At 36.4% G+C, this 21,678-nt stretch overlaps 1 protein-coding gene across 7 annotated transcripts in view; it reads left to right on the top strand.

The window, feature by feature from the left end:
- PTBP2 (polypyrimidine tract binding protein 2) overlaps positions 1 to 21,678 on the top strand; it is a 53,144-nt gene that overhangs the window by 18,821 nt on the left and 12,645 nt on the right. For all 7 annotated transcript variants that reach the window (XM_054833189.1, XM_054833184.1, XM_054833185.1 and 4 more), the window contains 5 exons: positions 8,911 to 9,083; positions 9,506 to 9,649; positions 12,425 to 12,589; positions 12,666 to 12,776; positions 20,547 to 20,742. In XM_054833189.1, the coding sequence (XP_054689164.1) occupies positions 8,911 to 9,083; positions 9,506 to 9,649; positions 12,425 to 12,589; positions 12,666 to 12,776; positions 20,547 to 20,742 (789 nt within the window). The remainder of the gene's footprint in view (positions 1 to 8,910; positions 9,084 to 9,505; positions 9,650 to 12,424; positions 12,590 to 12,665; positions 12,777 to 20,546; positions 20,743 to 21,678) is intronic.

Below are 21,678 nucleotides of genomic sequence, written 5' to 3'. Positions count from 1 at the left end.
TAGATAAGCAGTTTAGGCAAACTAAAACATGATTTGGTAACAGGATTCTGAAAAAACAGCTGAAGGCAGGATATTTTAAAAATATTTTTGACTCTGGACATTTTTAAAGACAGTAGTTATGCACATTGTAAATGATTGTGCATAACTTTTTTCTGTATGTTCAGTAAATATGCAACTGCAGTTGCTTATTCTGCAGCTTTTGAATCTAAGAAAAAAAGGTCCTTTCTCTTTAAGTGCTATAAAAGGCGTTTCCTCTGTGATGGATTACTTTTATGCCGAACTTCATGTGAGGCTTTTTTCTTTTCAGGTAGAGGACTGCTTACTGGAAGTGTTAGGAACAGTTATATGTACAAAAATGCTCATGCCATGAACTGTATTGCTGAAATCTACACCCCCAAAAAAATTTAAGGGATGTAGATAAAAAGGGAAAGATGTTGATGAAAGTTTTATGAAAATTGGCTTATCAAAGACAAGGGATTGAAGCAGAAGAATTGGCACATTTTTACTATAGCTGCCACCAATTTAATTGTTCACATTTGTGTGTTTAAGTTCAGTCAGTAAAAACATTTCAAAAATCATTTTGGAACTGAGCTCACCAAAGTCCTGGAGCTTTAAACGATACTATTAATCTTGATCTTGTTTTTTACTTCATTAGCAGGGAATGCTAGCAGTGACTTTGGTAGGTAATTCATTGTATTAACAGAATACTTAGCACTGAGGCTTACAAGCTAATAATATTTCAAGTGCTGTGTTTAACTTGGGGAATAAACATAGATGTGCTGTTTTTGATGGCACATTAAGTAAAATTGGTTATTAGTTAACATTAATGATGCCTAAACATAGGTAATTTACTTCTGAAGTTTGCAAATTGATTACAATTAATAGTAATTGGAAAAATTTGAAGGAGTACAGCACATGTGATTGGAAAGTATAATAATTTAATAATAGACTATAATTTACATTTTTCTACAGATTTGCATGGGCATGTGAATGTGGATGAACTCACTTTTAATGCTCTGAGTGCCTGAACAATATATCTTTTTGTAAATTAAGGAACTTAACAAAAAAACCAGACTAAACCAAAAACCCAGTCAAACAAAGAGGGGGGAAAAAAACCCAAAACTAAAAAACCCCTCAGGGTGGGAGAAATAAAATGTGGCCATTATTATTAATTTAGTTAATTTCTGTCTGCATCACTGTGCCATGGTAATTCATTTTTGTTCCCCTTCAGTTGCATTTCACTCTAGCTGTAGTATTTTTACATATTTTAAGGGCCAAAGCGAAGTGCATTATTTTTAGACTGTGCAACGCTGAACAGCCACTATACCATATTGTAAGTGTGCTACCATAGTTACTTTGAAAACTTACTCATTGCACAGCAGCTTTTGAAACAGAGGTGCAGCCTGTGTGCATATGTGCCAGGTCATGTCCTTAGTTAAAAACTATGTAGTTAATTTTTTATTTGCTTGACCATGTTTACTTGGTTAAGTTCACATTCCTGACAGGCAGTATTGTTTTTACTGTAAGGTAGTTTTATTATTGATTGGTCAATATTTTCCTTTGCCCATGGCCCATGTTGTGTTGGGTTTGCGTGGCAGGGTTTTGGTGGCGGGGGGGGCTACAGGGGTGGCTTCTGTGAGAAGCTGCTAGAAGCTCCCCCTGTGTCTGATAGAGCCAATGCCAGCCGGCTCTAAGACGGGCCCGCCGCTGGCCAAGGCCAAGCCAATCAGCGCCTCTGTGGTAACATATTTAAGAAGAAGAAAAACACTTAGAGAGCTTTTGCAGCCGGAGAGAGGAGTGAGAAGATGTAAGAAACTCTGCAGACACCAAGGTCAGTGCAGATGGAGGGGGAGGAGGAGCTCCAGGCGCCGGAGCAGAGATCCCCCTGCAGCCCGTGGTGAAGGCCATGGTGAAGCAGGCTGTCCCCCTGCAGCCCATGGAGGAAGGATGAGGGGGTGTAGCGATTCCACCTGCAGCCCGTGGAGGACCCCATGCCGGAGCAGGTGGAGGCACCTGAAGGAGGCTGTGGCCCGTGGGAAACCCACGCTGGAGCAAGTTCCTGGCCGGACCGGTGGACCCGTGAAGAGGGGAGCCCACGCCAGGGCAGGTTTGCTGGCAGGACTTGTGACCCCGTGGGGGACCCCACGCTGGAGCAGTTTGCTCCTGAAGGTCTGCACCCCGTGAGAGGGACTCCATGCTGGAGCAGGGGAACGATGAGAGGAGTCCTCCCCCTGAGGATGAAGAAGCGGCAGAAACACCGTGTGATGAACTGACCGTAACCCCCATTCCCCGTCCCCCTGTGCCGCTGAGGGGGGGAAGGTTGAAGCCGGGAGTGAAGTTGAGCCCGGGAAGATGGGAGGGGTGGGGGGAAGTGTTTTAAGAGTTGATTTTATTTTCTCATTCCTCTACTCTGTTTTGCCTAGTAATAAATTAGATGAATTCCCTCTCTAAGTTTGGTCTGTTTTGCTTGTGACAACAATTAGTGAGTGATCTCTCCCTGTCCTTATCTCGACCCACAAGCATTTCGTTATGCCTTTTCTCCCGTGTCTAGTGAATGAGGGGAGTGAGAGAGCGGCTCTGGTGGGCACCTGGCCTCCAGCCAGGGTCAACCCACCACACGTCCATGGTAAAAATCTACCTGTTGCTACTGGTTAATGCTTTAGTTCAAGTGGTAAGACTTCCACGATATGGTGGTGGCGTAGCAAGGCAAGGATAAAATAGTATAAAATACTTTGAAGTACAAAATCTTGCAGAACACACTCCCCCCTCCAAGCCCCAAAACAACAGCAAAAAACCCCCACCAACCAAACAAGCGTAATTAACATTGAACATACAGCCTTTAATTTTAAGGTTAATAAATGCAGACTTTGGAGAACTTCACATTCTTCATGATTTTATTTTATTTGGATGTAGTATCTCCTTTTTTGTTCTTTCTCTTAAACTTTTTAAATTCCAGATTTTAGCTTGAACTTTCGAACATGTCTGTATTAAAGCAAAGGTCCTATTTTTCTTGTTTTGGGAACCCGTTGGAACCTGGGGAAAAGCTTGTTACTGGATCAGACTAAAGGTCTCCCCTTCCTACGCTCTGTGACTGTGTGTGTGTGTGTACGTACAAGGAAAGGACTTCAGAAACGAAAACACAGTGGTCTCTGTTAGACCCTCCCAATTTGTGGTTGTCTGGTTTCCTTAGCTGGTTGTCTTATGCAGATGATTGTGTTCAGTAGCCACTGCAATATTTAAGCTTTCTATCTGGTGATAATCCACAATTGTAAACTAGGTATCTCATAATTCCATTGTCTTTCTCCTGGTCAGATATTTCCTGCGTGGATATGTGTCCTATGTTCTACTTGTGGTACATTAAATAGCTAATATGAAACAAGAAGTACTCTGTACATTAGCAACAACAATGAGTAATACTGTTAGTAAGCTTCTTTAATGTATAAACTGATTGTATTGGAAGATGAAATAAGTGTTTCAGGAAAGCCAAAGTGTTTACATATTTTTTTTTTAGCTGGTTGTTGGTGTGTACTGAGAGTTGTGAAACAGAGATTGACTCCCGCAGAAAAGATCTTTATTAATTATTTTACTACTGCAGCTATGCAAGGATTTATAATCAGTGTCTTGTGATGATTTTTTACCTTTTTCCTCTTCTTTCCAGGAAATAATAGATGAAAGCAACTTCTTATTGTATGCAAAATTTTTGCCCATAGTTACATTTCTATATTAGCAGTTTGTGTGAATATGAAAGATGGTTATTCTGAAGGAAAATTACACATCTAAAATAAAGGCTTCTTATATTTTCAAGGTAAATTACGGTTTTTGGCCATAGAACACTTTAGGTCGTATTTATGTATTTCTCAAAAGAAAATTGTGTGCAGAGAAAAATTCCTTAGGATGAAATCTTATTAAAATATGTTTTCAAAAATAGTTATCAGCAGGAAGTTATTCACTGTTTGCTAGGAGTTGTGCTGAACTTCTGAACTTTAAGATCAGTTTTTCTGCAAGAACTGCTTGAGAGCATTGAATCTTCAGAGCTTGAACAATTGAATGCCATAGACTTACAGTACATCTTGTGTACGCTGCACTTCATTCTGTTGCTCATATATATAGCTTTCGATTTCTGTGTTTAATAAAATAGGAGTTTCTAACTAAAAATGCCAGGGACCCATGTTGTTTAGATAATGGCCATTTATAGACTTTGTCAACTCTTAAGTATTTATTTTCAACAACTTGATTTATGCTAAATTGAAGGAACTCTGCGCAACAGGGATGTGGCTTATATATCAATTATGTTTAGACTGTCATATCTTATTTAGATGGGAGAATAATGCTTTGAATGCTATTTGTAGAGATGAGATTTTGTTTAGAAATAGACAACTGATGTCATACAGAAACTGGATTTTTCTTCTCCTTGGTGGAGTGCCAAAGAGGGCTTACGCCAGTGTAGTGGCTGTTGCAGAACAGGACTTTTTTTGGTAGTCTGAATCGAATATAATGAATATTCAGAGTTAGACTTCTGATTTTTTTAATTGTATTTTTTTTAAACTATGTATTTAAGGCTGTAACTTGATTAGTAAATGAACTAGTACTAACACTGTGTTTTAGTCATGCTGTTCTCATGGTGAGATTTTTTTAATAATTTTTCCCCCAATGTAGATATTGTAGCATTATGCTCTTCAGTGTATCTTTATATTTGTTAAAGTGTTAGTGGCAAGAAGTTTGACTTGATCAGGCTTTTCAAGTCTAGCGAAAGCCAAACTACCTGATGAAATAGCTACTTGCCAATAAGCTTCCAGTTTAATAGGGGTTCCTCAGCAGTAATTATTAGTTGGCTTGTGAGATTTCCCCCTCCAACATCCCCTTGATGCCCCTTGCTCCCCCCGCCCCCCCCCAGTTGTCTGCAATTTTATCTTTCTCCTGCTGTATAGGGAAGCATCTTTCCAGTTATCTCAATTGACTCCATTTCTACGGCAAGACAGTGTTCTTCAAGTACCTTGCTCTTCTTGACTTACCTTTTAACCTTTATGGACACTGATTATGCCGATACAATTTGTTAGAGAATGTTGTTGTTGTTTTAACAGTAGTTGAATTCACCTTTCAGTGGCTCTGAACAAGTTGTGTTCCCACATTTTAAACATTGTGGTTTTCTATTCCCAAGTGCAGTTTAATGATGTGTCTCGAGTTGAGAAGTACCATTTAAAATGGCAAATAAGAGACTAAAGTTAGGGGAGAAAGGTTTCATACAGTGCCAAAACCTGTTAATAATTGTTCTAAAATCTAAATTTCATTTGTTCCACAAATAACCAATATTGTGTTAATTTCTTCTGTCTTCTTAAAATCCAGTGTTAAATGTTTTGGGGTAAATTTCACTTCAAGAAGGTGGCGTTCATTTTTTATGAATGTTATCAGTTCAGCTTTCATTGTACAATTGCCAATAAGTAATGAACAGCTTTTGTCATGGATGCTTGCCCAACTGCTGAAAACTTTCTGTGAACGTTTACACAGCATTGGGAATGCATGTTGTCAGTCCCCTCATCCTGTGTTTTGTGTCTGTGTCTTCCCCTCTTCCTATTTTTCTGATTTGTCATGCATTCTTTAGTGCATAATTCTGTATCTTTTTGTGTCTATTATTTTACTGTATTTATCTGCTTTTTCACTTAAACATTTTAGCACAGGCGTGTGTCATAAAGAATAGTCTAGTAGATGTTTAGTTTAAGATAGTTTAAAAAACAAAACTGTGTGAGAGACTTGTATACCCAAGTTAAAGCTGTTAACTACTCTTTAGGAAAAGATATATAGATATACTACAACAAAATACCTATTTTAAATTTATTCTTTAAACCTGCAGCAAAAGTTGAAAAACTGTCTAAAATGCAAACATTACATAGCGATGCTAATAGATGGAAAAACAATTTATTCAGGTAATACAAAAATTGTTAAAGAAGTATTTCTTTACAAATGCATATGTATGAGTGATTTTATACTGACCAGTGATACTTTTACTAGTAACACTGGGACTGACTAAAGCCTAATCCAAATACAAGCTTTAGTTTAAAAAAAAAATAAAAAATTCATGGACATTATGCTGTGGAAAAGTTAATGTCAAAGTTATATGTTGAAAACCGCAGAAAAGACAAAACAGCTCTGTAAGTACTGATGTGAGGATTCATGGTATGAACTTTTCTGTTGATGTAATAAAAACAGGTTTCTTACCAGTTTCCAAAAATCTTTTAGTTTAAAAACTTTCTTTTTGCTTTCTCATTTCTTATTGTTAATGTTTCATATTTAATTTTTGGAACCTATAATAAATTAAAATTATTTAGAAAGCTTAAGTATGAAGGGCATTAGAAATCTAGTTTCAGTATCACTGTGATTCTTTTATTCTTTGCAAGTCTCTTTGTAATACATGGTTAAGCCTGTCACACTTTACAATGTTTTCCTTTAGTATTTTGTAGAGATTTAAACTGAGAACTAGGGAAGACTGTTGTGTAGTGAGCCTCAGGTGAAAAATAAAAGTACTTTTTCATAAACTTTAGCTGTCTGTTGCTTTGAGGAAAAAGTGCTATATTGTATAATTTTGAACAGGTGAAATCTGGGTACCTGGAAGACCCAGTCTCAACATGTTTTCCAAAATGATACAGGTTAGAACCTTGTGTAGACTAAGGATGGACTCAGTCCTAGTTTAGTGTGTATTTTTGAAATGTTACTCTTCTGTGTTCCATCAAAGTTCATCCTTCTGTGCAGCAGACCAAAATAAAATACATACTGTTGCATGGATTTGACCCTTTCTAGCATTGTCGATTGGAGATACTGCTAGCTGAATAATTTTTAAAAAGCTTAGTCCTGGAATTACTTTTTTTGGGGGGGGTGGGGAGGGAAGGGAGGGAGAGGGAGGAAGTTAAGCTATGATCTGCCTCTAAGGCATACTATTTTTAACTAAGAAAGTATCTTGAATTTTAGATTTAGCTAAATCTGAAGATACATAGTGGAAGGTAAAAACATTCAAATTAGAATGAAGATGTTTAGCTGTTAGAAGAAGCTATAAGGATGTGATGGAAACAGTTCCTGATATATAGATTGATCCTTTTTCCATCAACTCTTGTAATGGAAAGTATGGAGAATGACCTTATTCTTGAAAAAGTAAAAAGTATCTTCATAGGTTTGGCCAGAGACGAGTTTGCCAATTTTCCTAATAGCATTGAAAAGGTAGTTAAATGTCATACTGGGTTTGGCTTTTCACATCCAAATCTGGAGTGTGGATGTTATGACTTGTAAAAATAAGAGTCCATTTCATTATGTGTTTTTAATCTTGAGTACATTGGCCTGGTTTAGGCAAGCTGAATTAAGAACTTGAATTCTTGATTATGATTTAAGCATACCCTTAGCAAAACTTTCTGCGCTCCAGTTGGTCATAAATGAAGGCAATGTTTTTATGCAGGGGATCAGATTGGGTGTAAATGATTTTCCTGGCACAAATTCAGAATTATATTCTGTAGTTACAGCTGAGTGATAATTCAGGACTTTGTTATTCTCTTCCCTCTGGAAATCGCAGCCATCAACTTTCTTACAAAGATGAGACTTTTAGAGGATTTAACATATATTTTATTGTTTCTACTCTTTTAGTGAACAAATAAAAGCAGTCTTGTTCATAATTAATTTTCTTAAATCCTCTTCGGTATAAGCCCTCAACCCATGAATTTGAACCCTAATAATTACAAATATTTTTCTACTAGTTACAATTTGTGTGGTTTTTGGAAATAGTAAGTAGCTATTGAACTGCTCTTCTAACATGAAATCAGAGGTTGAATAGCTCACACACTGGCTTGTATGTTTTATAGCCAGAAGTAGAAAAAAGGAAATCTTAACATTTAGTTCTCTCATATCGAAATGCATTCTGATTTCTAGCATTGATTGATTAATATCCATGTGTCTTATGACAGCATTGTTCTTTAGCTCTTGTCTCTTTGTGATGTTTACTTCACTGACATATTTGTAGACAGTGGTTGTATGACCTTTTAACTAAAGTAAATATTTTTTTTTTCTGCCCTTCTTTCCAAAGCAAGACTACTTCTATCCAACTAGCTAGCTCTTTATTGCAAGAAGAAGGAACTCAAGCTGGAATTTTGCTGGAATTCTGTACAATATTCTGAATAGTGTCTTTCTGGTGCTTTGTGCAATGATATCAATGCTTCCCTGCTTCTGCTAGGAAAATCTCATCTTTCTTTTTTTCTCCCCAGTTTATTTTTCCTTCTCTATGGATGAGCCCGTAGTTCATAATGGACATTTTTGTGCTTGGTCCTTAAATTCTGAGGTTGTGGATTTCATCAGACTCTTGTGATGTCAGTCCTCTGGGTCATCCCCTTTCTCCAGTGTGATCCTTCTCAGCATTAATAATACTTCCTGTCTCGCTTTGATAGTTTCCTACTTTTTGTGTCTGGTTCCTTAGTGCAAACAATCCTTAAAACTTTCCTTTAGGAGCTCTTCTAGTAACTGTTCACCACCATTTTTCTCTCTTAAAAAAAAAAATTCTAGGTAACTTCTCATTGGGTTTTTTATGTACTTTAGAGTTCTTATGCAAGCTCGTCTGAGTCATAATTAATATTCTTATGTGATATTGTATGAGATACTTCATTGAAAGTGAGATGAAAAGTATTTGCTGTAGTTTTTGTCTTTTTTACAAAATGAGTTATCACAGAGGGCTATTTGAGTTAGTCTTGAACAGTCCACCTTTCATGAAACTACATAACATTTGTCTATTCAGAATTTGTTCTGAACCCTTGAATTTTATTTAGATCAAAGAAAGAGATGGCTTACTTGAAAATTATCTCATATTTATAATTAAAAGCATCTTAAATAAAGCCCTAATAATATCAGTAAACCTTTCAAATAGAGTCTGAATATGTCTTTCAGCCAATGGTAATGACAACAAGAAATTCAAAGGTGACGATAAAATGGATGGGGCTCCTTCTCGTGTTCTTCATATCAGGAAATTACCTGGGGAAGTGACAGAAACTGAAGTTATTGCTTTAGGTTTACCATTTGGTAAAGTAACCAACATCCTGATGCTGAAAGGGAAAAATCAGGTAATTTATTACTTTCAATTTTTTAGTATGTTTACTGTCTAATTTCAAAATACGCTGTTAAAATGCTATTGAAATGTCATATAACAGTAAGTATTTAAAAAAAAAAAAGGCCTTTGTTCCTTCAGGGTTTTTTTTATGAATTTATACGGTCTTTTAGTAAATCATTTTTGGAAACAGGGGTTGGTTTCCAGCTATGTCAAGCAAAAAGTTAGGTGTAAGATAAATATTTAGTCCTACATCTTCACAGGTGAATTTTTGGAGATGAAGTAGCTTAGCAAATACAGTTGGTATGTAGATAATGACATCTTCTGAAGACTTCTATTTGTTGAAATGTGTTATCAAACCCTTTAAGTGTTTTTAGATGCTGCTAATATGAAGATTATCTGCTTTGTCAATACTAAAAACTAACTGTTCAATTGCAGGCATTTTTGGAACTTGCTACAGAAGAAGCAGCTATCACTATGGTTAATTACTACTCTGCTGTGACGCCTCATCTTCGTAACCAACCTATCTATATCCAGTATTCCAATCATAAAGAACTAAAGACTGATAACACACTTAACCAGGTATATTTACTGTGATGTAGTATTACAAATGCAGACAGTAAAAAATGAGGCATGGCATGTATTCTTGGCTCATGTGGCATATGTTTTTGTCCACATTCTAACACTATTGTAGTCTTACCTATGATCATTCCATTTTGTGACATCGAAGGGGATTTGCTTCCTGTGTGATCTTTCCATTACAATGAATTTTCTTAATGTTTCCTTAAAGTAAAAAGAAAAAGATTCTTGACTGTCTCTTACCTTTAATTTTTTTCATAAGTTTTTATCTTAGTTTAGAGACTGTAGGATGAAAAAATGAACTTTCTTATTCTGACACCTGAGATCCTAATGCCAATTTGGATTTCCCTAGTGATAATGATTAATGGCAATGCCTACGTTTCAGTGCTTTGAATGATCGATCTGGTAGCAGTGGTAACCTCAGCTTATGTGATCTGCTGTTCCTGGAGGGGAATACCTTAATGATCACTATAGAGACAAATATACTTAATAACAAAAAAAATGCTTTGCTCTTGCCTCTGCAGAACCTATTTCAAATTTTAGTAGAACAGGAAAATTAGCAAAAGTAATACGGTGACCATTTCACAAAAATTAGAGGGTTAAAAGAGACTTCAGCTTGCCACAAGTCAGATGATTATTGTAAGGTTAATTTCTTATGTTTTCTTTTTGATGGTACAAAAGATAGTTGTAAATATCAAGTTAGATTCTGTTACTTGTGTCCTGTCTTGGGTAAGGTATGTAAATCATAAAATTATAGCTGTTACCTTTAAAAACCATTTCAGGGTAATCTATTGAAAGATATCTTGGTTCAGTTCAAGTATAGTGTTGATTTTCCTGTTGATCTTTCTAAACATTCCAGTTCCTTAGAATCTTTTGATAGTTTGTCTGCTAAAGGTACTTTTTAAAAATTGAGGATTTTTTTTCCCCAAAAAAATGCCACTTGAAAAGTAAATACCTTCATTTACTTTTTGAAAAGAGAGAATAGAAGATTAATTCTGTCTGCACATATAATGGATGGACATACTCATTTAAGAAGCTTTCTCTTACATTGTCCTCTGGCTTCTGTGGTGATACTGTTTTTGTACTTCACATGCCCATTTTTTCAACGTATAGGATGTGCTGACTTTTTAGCAGCTTTTATGCCACCATATGCATTAATACCCAATTTTAACATATTCCCACACTTTCAAGTCTCTATTTCTTTAATTTAGAGCTGAATAATATAAATAGGTATGTGGCAGTAAGTATTCTGTAACTAGTATCTCAAATTCATTTTGAAATTGTCTTTTTCTGGATGTTCAAGCAGGAAGGTATTAGTTTTATAGCTTTTATTCTTATTCATCAATTTTAAGTCCTGTATTCCTTCATGTATTCACATTAACTTTAGTGGAATGAAATATGATATATAAGCATAGATGGATAGTGCTAACAAGGGCTGTATGTTAAAATTTACTTCACAACTTTTGGTTCTTTGGGTTATAGAGTCTAAACTTTTCCAGTCACTTTAAGGAGTGAGTTTTAACTGGTTGGTGCTTCAGTGCTTAGAGAAGGAATAGGAAGTAATTATGCAACTCAGCCAAATATCTGGCCAGCTTGAAAGTTGTGTATTTCATACATTAGGGAAAAAAAAAGAACATGTTGTCAAAAGATGTTTTTGCAGAGTTACAGTAATTAATGTTAAACGTAGAGGTAAATTTTGTTTTCCCAAGTAGTGTTCACCAGGTTTTTGGTTTTTTTTTTTCCCCCTCCCCCACTTTCCTTACTCATTGATTCGTTTCAGTATGAGGAGTATCATGTAAGTTGAGACATGAAATTGTGTAGTAGTTCTAATACTTTTAAAATACGCAGTATGCGTTAATATGGTGGTTATTATTTTTACCTGGCATGCTCACTTGTCTCTGTTTTGTATTGTTTTGCTTCATAAGACTACTGTAATGAAAATATTAAATGGAAACCCTTTTTTCTGCACTTTTTCTTTCTCAGAAAAAGACATCTAATCTTTCTGATACTGTCAGTTTTGGCAGTGGAAGTAGTTACATAGATGTGTGTTCTTGTGATGTCATTATGTGGTTACCTTTGAATTTCTAAAACCCTGCTTGTGTTTAAAAACCAAAAAATCCCTACACATGGAGAGGATTTTGTTTTTCTTTTTATGAAAGAGGCTGGATAACAGACACTGGTTTGTTTACCTCTCTGCGGATACTACTTTCTGACACTTAAAGTCTTGTGTAGTATTTCATTGGGTTAAAAATGAGAAGTTAGGATGGGATAATGCTACACTAACACTTCCAGTCAGAGCCTTCTACATAATTAAGATGGCAGTGCAAAGTTAACTGTAGTATGATCTCTTGAAAAATAGGATAAATACTTCTGGTTTCTGTAGGCTTGGGTTTTTTTGTTTGGTGTTTTTTGTTTGTTTGCTTCTTTAAAGGAAAGAAAAAAGTCTTTAAAGAGTCTTGAAACCTACAAAATCCTCTTTTTTTTATCCTTACTAGTAGAACAATAAGTTGGCTACTAGGAAGATTGATATTGGTGCCCTTTGAAGCACCTCCTTAGTGTGGCATAAGGATTAATTGATGCTTTCATTTTTATTGTCTCTTCTCACAGAGTTGGACTGCATTGCACTTCTGTTGTGTTATGTCTGTAGCTCTGAGTTTTAAATAAGTGGACTATTTTATGTTTCTGAAGTTAACTGTGTGAATATTGCTAATTAATTTCTAGCTATCATCTTGAAATATTAAAAAAAACTGTCTTGTGTCTTTTTTTTTTTTTTTAAAGCGGGCCCAAGCTGTTCTTCAGGCAGTGACTGCTGTGCAGGCAACAAATGCTCCCATTAGCGGGACCACAGTTAGTGAGAGTGCAGTGACTCCTGCTCAGAGTCCAGTACTTAGAATAATTATTGACAATATGTACTACCCAGTAACCCTGGATGTTCTTCATCAGGTAAGACAAATGTCATTTTAACTTGAGCAATGATTGGGAGGAACATGTGTGTAAAACTTTACAATGTTTTTGGCAGATATTCTCTAAATTTGGTGCTGTGTTGAAGATAATCACATTCACAAAGAATAACCAGTTTCAAGCTTTACTGCAGTATGGTGATCCAGTAAACGCACAGCAAGCAAAACTAGTAAGTATAGTTCTCTTTTAAGGCTGGAGACCTTCCTGTACTCTTAAGTGTTCGTAAAATGTTAATATAACAGGGTACTCACCATAATAATGTGTCATACTCCTCCACCACTTGTACGAATTTTTTGAGATCAGAAAAGTAAATGGGAGTTATTATATAATGTTGTTATATTGTGTAAAATCAGTGTTTAAAGATACTATGTTTAAGGATACTATATCTAAAGAATTGTATACATCTATAATTATTAACAAATATTTTAATAAGACTGCACAAAGATGAAATAATATGCAAGACTGCAATAGTGAAAATGTCAACCAGAAGTAAAATGTAGGATGTAATGTTGATGCTTAATTAATTCACTGTAAGCAACAAATTTAGTAAACCCATTGGATTATTGTTAGTAGATACTTTCAAAACAAACGTGATTTTTGGATTGGATATAGGTTTGTGAAAGTAATTATAGTATCCTAAAAACAGTTGGATAATGATGTGTTGCAGAATGTTCTAATTCAGCCTTGATTTGTGTTTGGAAAGTTATTTTTCAGTAATAGATGTTAATGTTGCTTTTAAAGTGCATTTTTGAAGCAAATATGATGTTGAGTGATACATTTTTTTACTTCATTTTTTGAGTTTTACACATACTATCAGAAGATTTAATGGAAAGATGGCATCTGTAAATTGGATTGTAGTGATTCGAAAATTATCAGTGTAATTCTAGGAATATATTATAAAGAAGTGACAAATTAACAAAAGGATGAGGTATGTAAAAGTATGAAAGGAACCTAAGAATCTCTTGCTGTTGTTGACTTTTGACAAACTGATACTAGCTTGTGGGATACTGTATTGGTCATTAAAAAGAAAAAAGCGCATGTATTTGTTTCTGCAGTTTTGCATGTTTTGATTAGGGTAGCTCTTCACTGGTGATAGCTAATGACTAAGCTGTGAATGACTAAGCTTCGTTGAGTAACAGTGACTCCTGCATGTACAGTCATTGTCAGAGTGATCTTGGAGCCTATCTTAGTGGCAGATTGAAATGGTCTTAGGTTTATAGTTTCATATTTTAATCTATACATAAATAGACAAAATGATAAGAGTAATACCAACTGCAAGTATTGAAGAATGCTAAATTTGAAGGAAGGTTTGCTTTCCCCACTACTCTCCCAAGCTAAATAGATTAAAATAAGTACAGTTCTTATGTTTGAGCTACTGTGTTAAAACATGAAGTGCCACCAAAACAAAAATACCTAAGGGAAAGAAGCAGTCAGATGACAGGAAGAAACCCTCCAGTTTAAATACATCTGGAAATACAGTAGAAGCAAGAAGATGTGGTGGCTACACTTAAGTTGCATGGACTTCAAAATTAAAAGCATGGTAAAAGAGTAAAGAAATTTTTCAATTTGTTTTCCATCCATTGTTGCTGTAGAAGATAATGGGGAGATTTAATTTTCCACTGGCACTCTTAACAGGAAATCAGAATGTGGCCTTAATAGAAATTGAAGACTTATTAAGGAAGTTAAAGAGCAATTTGAAAAACTCAAGTGATTTAAGTACCAAGGAGAGATGTTATTCATTTGAAGGTTCTGAGAAAATAGCGACACTGACAAGAATGTACAATACGAAGCGTCTAGCCCTATGGGAACACTTTTGCTATTCGAATGAGCAAGTAGTGAAAAATTGCATACCTCCTCCACTTGCTTTGTGAGAAACTTATTTCCTATAAAAGTAGATTATGGCTATGCTGATTCATGTTTGATCACCACCCTCGGATTGGATCATTATGGTTCGTTATACCGACAAGTTAAAGTGAAGATGACAAACTTCAGGTTCTGTGCAATGCAGCAGTCTTGCCATGGGTTGAAGAGAAGTCCTGAGAATGTGCAACAATAGAGCACAGTGAACTACTGTGCTTCTCCTAATGAAAGGGAAAGTGATGTCCTCGAGATGTCTGTATGCATAAGGAGATATTCTAAGCATCAAAAGTAGCTCATTTTCATAGTAAATAATCATTACCCACAGCATAAGCAGCAAACTTCAAATATTTGAATATCAGTAATCTGGTATACCATAGAAAGATTAGAATGCCAGTGTTTCCATCTGAACAGCTGGTTAATCCCGAGTGTTGACTGCGTAAATGCACTAAAAGTCCTCTTGCCAGATCTTGGATATTGACAGAGTTATTAATGCCTTGTCTATGGAGGATTAACTGTGACTCGTACGTAGCGCTTGACAGTCATCTTGGCCTAATGTGGGTTAAAAATATCACAAGTCTAACTGAGAATTTCTACTGTAGTTGGCCAGTTGGTCCTTACTTGGCCCATAGGTGATTCAGAGTATGTCTACAGAGGTTTTGTTGAAGTTCGACTGAAATTCAGGATGTCTTCTTTCCAGTTGTTTTGAGTGACAGCAGGGTGGCCCTGCACTGGTAGCAGTCTGTAAAAGATCTCTGCTAGGCTACATTACCCTAAAATCTGTAATAGGAACTTCAGGCAGTTGTTGTCAGAATGGAAAGCAAGGACATTTCCAGATAAGATCTTTAGCTTCAGGGCAATTATCCATGATTTATTGCATTAAGAATTTTTGGGCATCTTGAATCCTAAAGAGCACAATTTCTGCTTGGAAATGATAAGTAGTGTTCAGGTAAACAGAAGAGTGCTGGATTGTATCTATTGTATCAGAAAAACCAGGAAGTGCAGCAACAGTGTTTGTTTCCTGGATTTTCCAGTTTTGTAGAAAAGAATAAGATAGGCAACTGGTCCTACACCTTATTCAAAAACAAGATTTTTTTTTTAATAGAATGTGGTTTAGATACTTTTTAGCCACAGAAACTTCTCATATCCAAGATACTTGTCTCTAAAAAAATTAATTTCATTCAAATGCATATCTGTAGGATGCACTTGGGACACATCTCTCCCAGGAGATATTTACTATTTACTGTTACGCCCTTGAAAAAATATTTAGTTTCTCCTGCTTTGTGTGCTTTGGGAAGAGAGAGAAAGTAGGGATTAAATTTCTGTCTTTTTTTTCTCCTTATGAATTTGGAGAGACAGCAGTGGTTTTGTTGTGTTTGCCCCTCCACTCTGATTTGATTTTTCTTTATCAGACCTTGGTAAATGCTTTCAAGCTATCCTCATGCTGCAAGAGATCTGTTTCCTGTCTTGGATCATCTTCGGTGCCTACAGTGCTTGACAAAGAACAGCAGATACACTGTTGTGGCTTGAAGCCATGTGTCTCCAGAAATACCTGCTAGCTAAATCTCTGGGCTCTATTTCTGAACTGGGAAATGAGGATATCAAAACATCAAATCAGTTTCTGTCTTCCGAACGGTGTTCTTGTCTGTCTTCTAGGTACTGTATGTGAATTAGTTAAAGAATATCGTAAGTGGCATATCTCTTCCTGATTTTAGAGGGCTACCTTGACCGTGTCCTGTAGGGATCACTCCACAGATCGTGGTCTATACAGGCCTTGGGAGAAGCTCATCAAAGCATAATTCCTATGAACATAGCACTTCTCAAGGAACTCTTCTTTCACAAGGATTTTCAGGTATCTTGAACCCTGAAAGTAAAAAGAGAGCAGTAAATTCTATCCGTTACATCAGAAAGCCCTCCATTCAGGTGAGGAAGGCCTGAGAGAAGAAATGATTCTGGGAATGATCTTCCTCCACTTCGGAGCCTACAGATAGATGTCTTACCTGCATGAAGAAGCTGCATCGGAGAGCTGCATCGATCATTCAGGATGTTACAACATTTTGTAACTTCGTAGAGTACTTTTGCTATCTGAGATCACCTTTACTGCTGTTACCACTTCTCTCAACATCCACGATCACATTGGGAAAGCAGAGAGCCAAGTATCATGATAGATACTTACAAATTCTTACTGTGCTTTTGCAGAAAAGCTTGTGTGTGGTTGATTACATCATCATCAGGAGAAAATATTTACTTTTTTCTTTTTTTCTATTGGAACAGTCTTGTGTCTCACCTGTTAATCTATGGGATCTTTTCTCAGTCAGCAGTTTTCATCTCTTCATCCTCCTGGTTGCTATGAGCAAAAAGAGAGTGGTTTGACATTATTTTTAAGAAATGAGGGCATATTGTGTTTTGTGGTGCAGACCTCCATTTTGTTGATATTCCCTGTATTGGTTATTTTTGCTGTCTGTGACAGTCACAGCTCTCTGTTCTGGACCCTTATGACTTCCCAGGCTGTTTCTGCTATTTTCTGTGTTGTTAGGCCTTGCTTGCTTATTCTTGCCTTCAGTGAAAGGTGCTGCCTTGAGACATGAACAGATTTTGGATTCTTTGTGAATGTAACTCTGGCTGTTAAGACCCTTTTAAAATATTTTGAATGTTTCTACGGTAGTAGTGGTCTAGGAATACTAGCTTCTTTACAGCCAACTCTGCTATTTTGGAACTTTAACTGGTATTGGGGATTGTGATTTTCTTTGTTTCTGGTTTGCTCCCTTTCTTAACTGCCATAGATGATGTAGAGCCATGTAGCATGCTTCGCTATTAGGACGCATCGTTTGTTTGTTTGTTTGGGGTGGGTTTTTTTGGGTTTGTTGTTTTGTTTAAGGTTTTTTTGGTGTGGTGGCTTTTTTCATCTCCCAAAAGCAATCTAAGTGGCTGTAGAGAAACTTGTCGGATGATAGTGTGTTTGCACGGTGGAGTTACGATCATTGTGTTAGTTCAGGCATGTGCCCCTTTCCTTGGATTATGCGTCAGTCTGAATTGAGAAAGGGAGTTTTGTTTCTTCTTTTACCACTGTTTTCTATTGGTCTTCTCTGTATTCTGTGAGCCATCTTGTCTGTGTGCTCCTAAATACCACAACATATTTTTTCAGGAATCTGTCTGCTGACAAGCTCCTGGCAGGAGATGAACCACTCATCAGAATCATTTTCCCCCTTGGGAAAGTACCCGAGAGGAGGGTACTTTTTAGGAACCAGAGGGAGGGAGGGGCCTCAAAATGATTCAGTATCATTATGTTTTTAGTATGGCATATTGACATAAGTTTTGATACTTCTGTCCTTGAGTCTTAAGTAGTGAGTTTGCTGGCACAGGCAAGATAAAGAATGATACTCACATTTGTACAAGGGTCCCACAATACTTGATGTCCTTGATTTGGCATGTATGTGGTGTTTACTGTGTCACATGGAATGTATGTATTGATAAATGCTGAAAGAAAGAGATATTTCTTAGCAGTAACCAGAGTTTTTTGAGATGACGTCTGTATGTATTCACTAACAGTATGGCTACTGTCTTCTCATTTTTTTCCGGACGTCTGAGACAAGCAAGTTTAGAGTGTTTGTTGCATGTTGTGTTATTGCCATATAAGAAGGAGCTCAGGCCACATACGTTTCTAGTTGTGACTTTACATGTGAATAGTTAATCTTGAAAAACCCTAGTTGCTGGTAATCTTTCTTGCATTGTTGTTGGAGGTGTATGATGCTGCTGGTAGAGGTGGGTGGGGTGAGGTTTTTTTGGGTTCGGTTTGTTGCAAGGAGCCTTTCCCAGAGTGTGACTACAGTGCTCATTAAGAGTGCATCTCCTTCCTTTCCTGGTTCAAGATGTTCTTTCAGACTGTCTGCGTCCCAACTACAAGGGATTTCTCTTGCGCAGTATTCTTTTGTATGTACTTTTGTTCTCTTTGAATTTGTCAGAAGAAGGAGGTTTTGCTGTTGTGGTGTTAGTTTTAGTTACTTATGTGGCTCCCTTTAATATTGACTACTCTGGAAACTACAAACACAGGTATATTTTGGTTTGCTACTTTTTAAGACTAAAAGATTTTCATCAACTTAGCCATCTACCAGCCGTAAATCAGTGTGTCTACGGACTCCACACAGAGATACAATACGAATCTTGATTGTACTTTGAAGACTTAGAGCTTTGTGTTATGGTCCTGTGATTTGGACAAAGCTAAAGGATACTGCCTTTTGGTCTCATTTATACCTAGTTTTCTTCATTATGTGAATGGGTATTTCCTTGATGGCAATGGTATTGTCTTTGACAATAAGTAAGCTCTGGCTGCATAAACTGGATCTACCTATAATCCATATCTTAGTGGATTTTAGAAGGTAAGAATCTTCTAAAAGTGGTGACCGATTCTCGGCATATACTTTTTTAGATGTAAGTGAGGAGTTTCAGATTCTGCTTTACCACTGTGTATAAAAAAGCTAGCAAATTCTGTATTCTATAATGGTGACGTCCACCCCCACCCCCCCCAGCGAAACAGAACTAATCCTCAACTTGTATTCTGTGAGTCAGGACAGTAGATTTTGCTTGCTAATATTGTATAAAACATTGTTGAAGCTGAGTTTCAAGCACAGGAGTTTCTCTTTAATTTCATAGTTTTTGTTGTGTGATGTCTAGATTGTCAGGTTTCTATATCAGCATTTTATTTTCTAGTAATGCTGACTTACTCTTGTACATTGACTGCTAATGGTGGTAAAATGGTGGTAATTCTTTTAAGTGATTTCACAAGCCCTGGAGATGTCAGCTGTGATAATACATTTTGTAGGAAGGGACAGCCTTGCTGGCCCAGACCTAGCAGGGGGGTGTCTGCAGGATGTTCCATTTCCAGATGCCTCACTGTATGAAAATAGCTATCTTGCTTCCTTACCCAGCAGGCACACGAGGTTCGTGCAGTGCTTGGCTCAAAATAGTAAGTTCTACCAGAACTTGAATGTGTTGGAAAGTGCATTGCAGATGTAACCGAGCTAGCTGTGCAAGAGTTAGCTCAGGTCTAGAAGTGTTACATGTCAGTCCAGCATTAGTCAAAAGAAACAAAAGATCTGATTTTTCTATTTGAAAGTGTGATTTTTTTTTTAATTGTTTTTTACCACATGTATATAAGGTAGTTTTATATTTGACACGATGACTTGATTGAATGGATTAATTTTTAAGATGAGCTGGATCTTCATTTCCTAGCATTTCTTAAGAATATTAAAGTTTCCATTTTTTTAATAGCTCATATTTAGCTGTTAGTGCTTCAAGTGAAATGAAGGTGTGCCCAAAACGTAAATGGAATAAAATCCAGGTGTATCAGTTTGCCTGATACATAATGAAGGTGAACAAAACATATATAACTAGGCCTTTTTAGAGAGTGTTTTCATAGAGTTCTAAGTGATGTCATGTTAACAGTTCATGTGAATTTTACTGTTCATTGGCATCCTTTCAGAAGTATCAATTCATTGTGAAAATAGCATTTTTTAAAAAAAAAAAAAAGCATTAGTAACGTTCGGTGAGCAGATAAAGTTGCTTTGCTTTCAATTTTGGCACTCATTACCTTTAATGGGACAAGGTAAACATGCAGGAACAGTGTAAATATTCTGCTTTAACAGATAACTGTCCAACATGGTATTCAAGTTTAGATTTTTAAATTTTTTTTTTCTCAGATCAGTTTTCAATGTAAAAGACTACTTGTGTGGATTTTTTTTATTCTGTGAGAAACTTATTTGGCATTATGTCTGAATTAAAGCTGTACTATGGAATACAGGTTAACTAACTTTTATTCAACAGACTAACTTCTAAGTTTGAATTAAGATGTCTCTTGCCACTTTGCATAAACAGTTTCTGGGTAAGAAGTAAACATCAAGCTTCCTGGAATCATGTTAAGAGAGGTTAATGCATTTTGATCTTAATTGGTTTTAAGCTAGATGGTAAGACAGATAAATGCTGACCTCGTGGGGATTTTTTTTGTTTGGTTTTGTTTTTTTTTTTAAAAAGTTGTGCAACCAACCTGTATTATGCATTTTTTAAATAAATTGACTCCCTTTTCCAGGCCTTAGATGGTCAAAATATTTATAATGCTTGCTGTACCCTACGGATTGATTTTTCCAAATTGGTGAATTTGAATGTCAAGTACAACAACGATAAAAGCAGGGACTACACTCGTCCTGATCTTCCGTCTGGGGATGGACAGCCAGCGCTGGACCCAGCTATTGCTGCAGCATTTGCAAAGGAGACCTCTCTTCTAGGTATGATTCTGATGTTGTTCTTTCATATGGCAAAGTCCCTTGATGAGAATTTTTAATAATCCTTCTAAGTATTAAAGAGCTTAAATTGCAATAACCTCCAAAGGCCCACTCAGGGTTCAGTCTATATTGTGATCTGAATTGTAGTAACACAATTATATTGTCATTAGAAGTGCTGCATAAATGAATGAGAGAATGCATGACAAAATGAGAAATGCACAAAGTATAAGGAAAAGTCAAGTTAGTTCTATGTTTATTCCCAAATCTGTCCTCTCTTCTTTCATATGTTCCCATCAGCTGCTACTGCCTACTTTGCCCACCCTCCCACCCAAGTTTCTAACAGAGACGTAACATGATTTGTATGTTTCATTCATGTTAATGCTTATTTGTAGTATCAGATTATGAAATTAACATTTTGTTGGTTTCCTTCAATGAGGAAAGATTATGCTCTTAAAAAAGATTTCATGCTTTGTTTTTTGTACAGGACGGGCCACTTGAAGTAGGTCAGACTTAATGTAGTAAAGAGGGATCTCTGCTCTCTGTGTGTTACAGAAGTTAGAAGGTGCTTTAGTGAATGATTTGAGCTCAGGAAAAGGGTAAATATCAGTTAGGGTTACTGAATGCTGCGCTATATCATATTACTTGAAGGATATATTTTGTATCTAATTATAAATTCCCCACACACCCACCTCCCACAGATTTTGGAGTGCTTGCCTTCACATTCTCCAGTATGATTTGCAAAATGCTGTATCACTTGTAGCTATAGCAGAAGTTTTGGAAAGTGAAAAATACCATAAGAATCTAAAGTCTCTGAAGAACCTGTAGCTAAAGTTTACTTTCTTTTTTCCCTCTTTTAACTTCCCATCACTTAAAAATTGAAATCTCTCATTTCATGGATTGATAGGGAAGATAGATGAGTGCTTGTGAAGAAGTTTGACA

This window comes from Grus americana, chromosome 8, assembly GCF_028858705.1.
Source record: "Grus americana isolate bGruAme1 chromosome 8, bGruAme1.mat, whole genome shotgun sequence".
NCBI lineage: Eukaryota > Metazoa > Chordata > Aves > Gruiformes > Gruidae > Grus > Grus americana.
The sequence above is the reverse complement of the archived record's forward strand: the minus strand, read 5'-3'. Positions and strand labels throughout refer to the sequence as shown.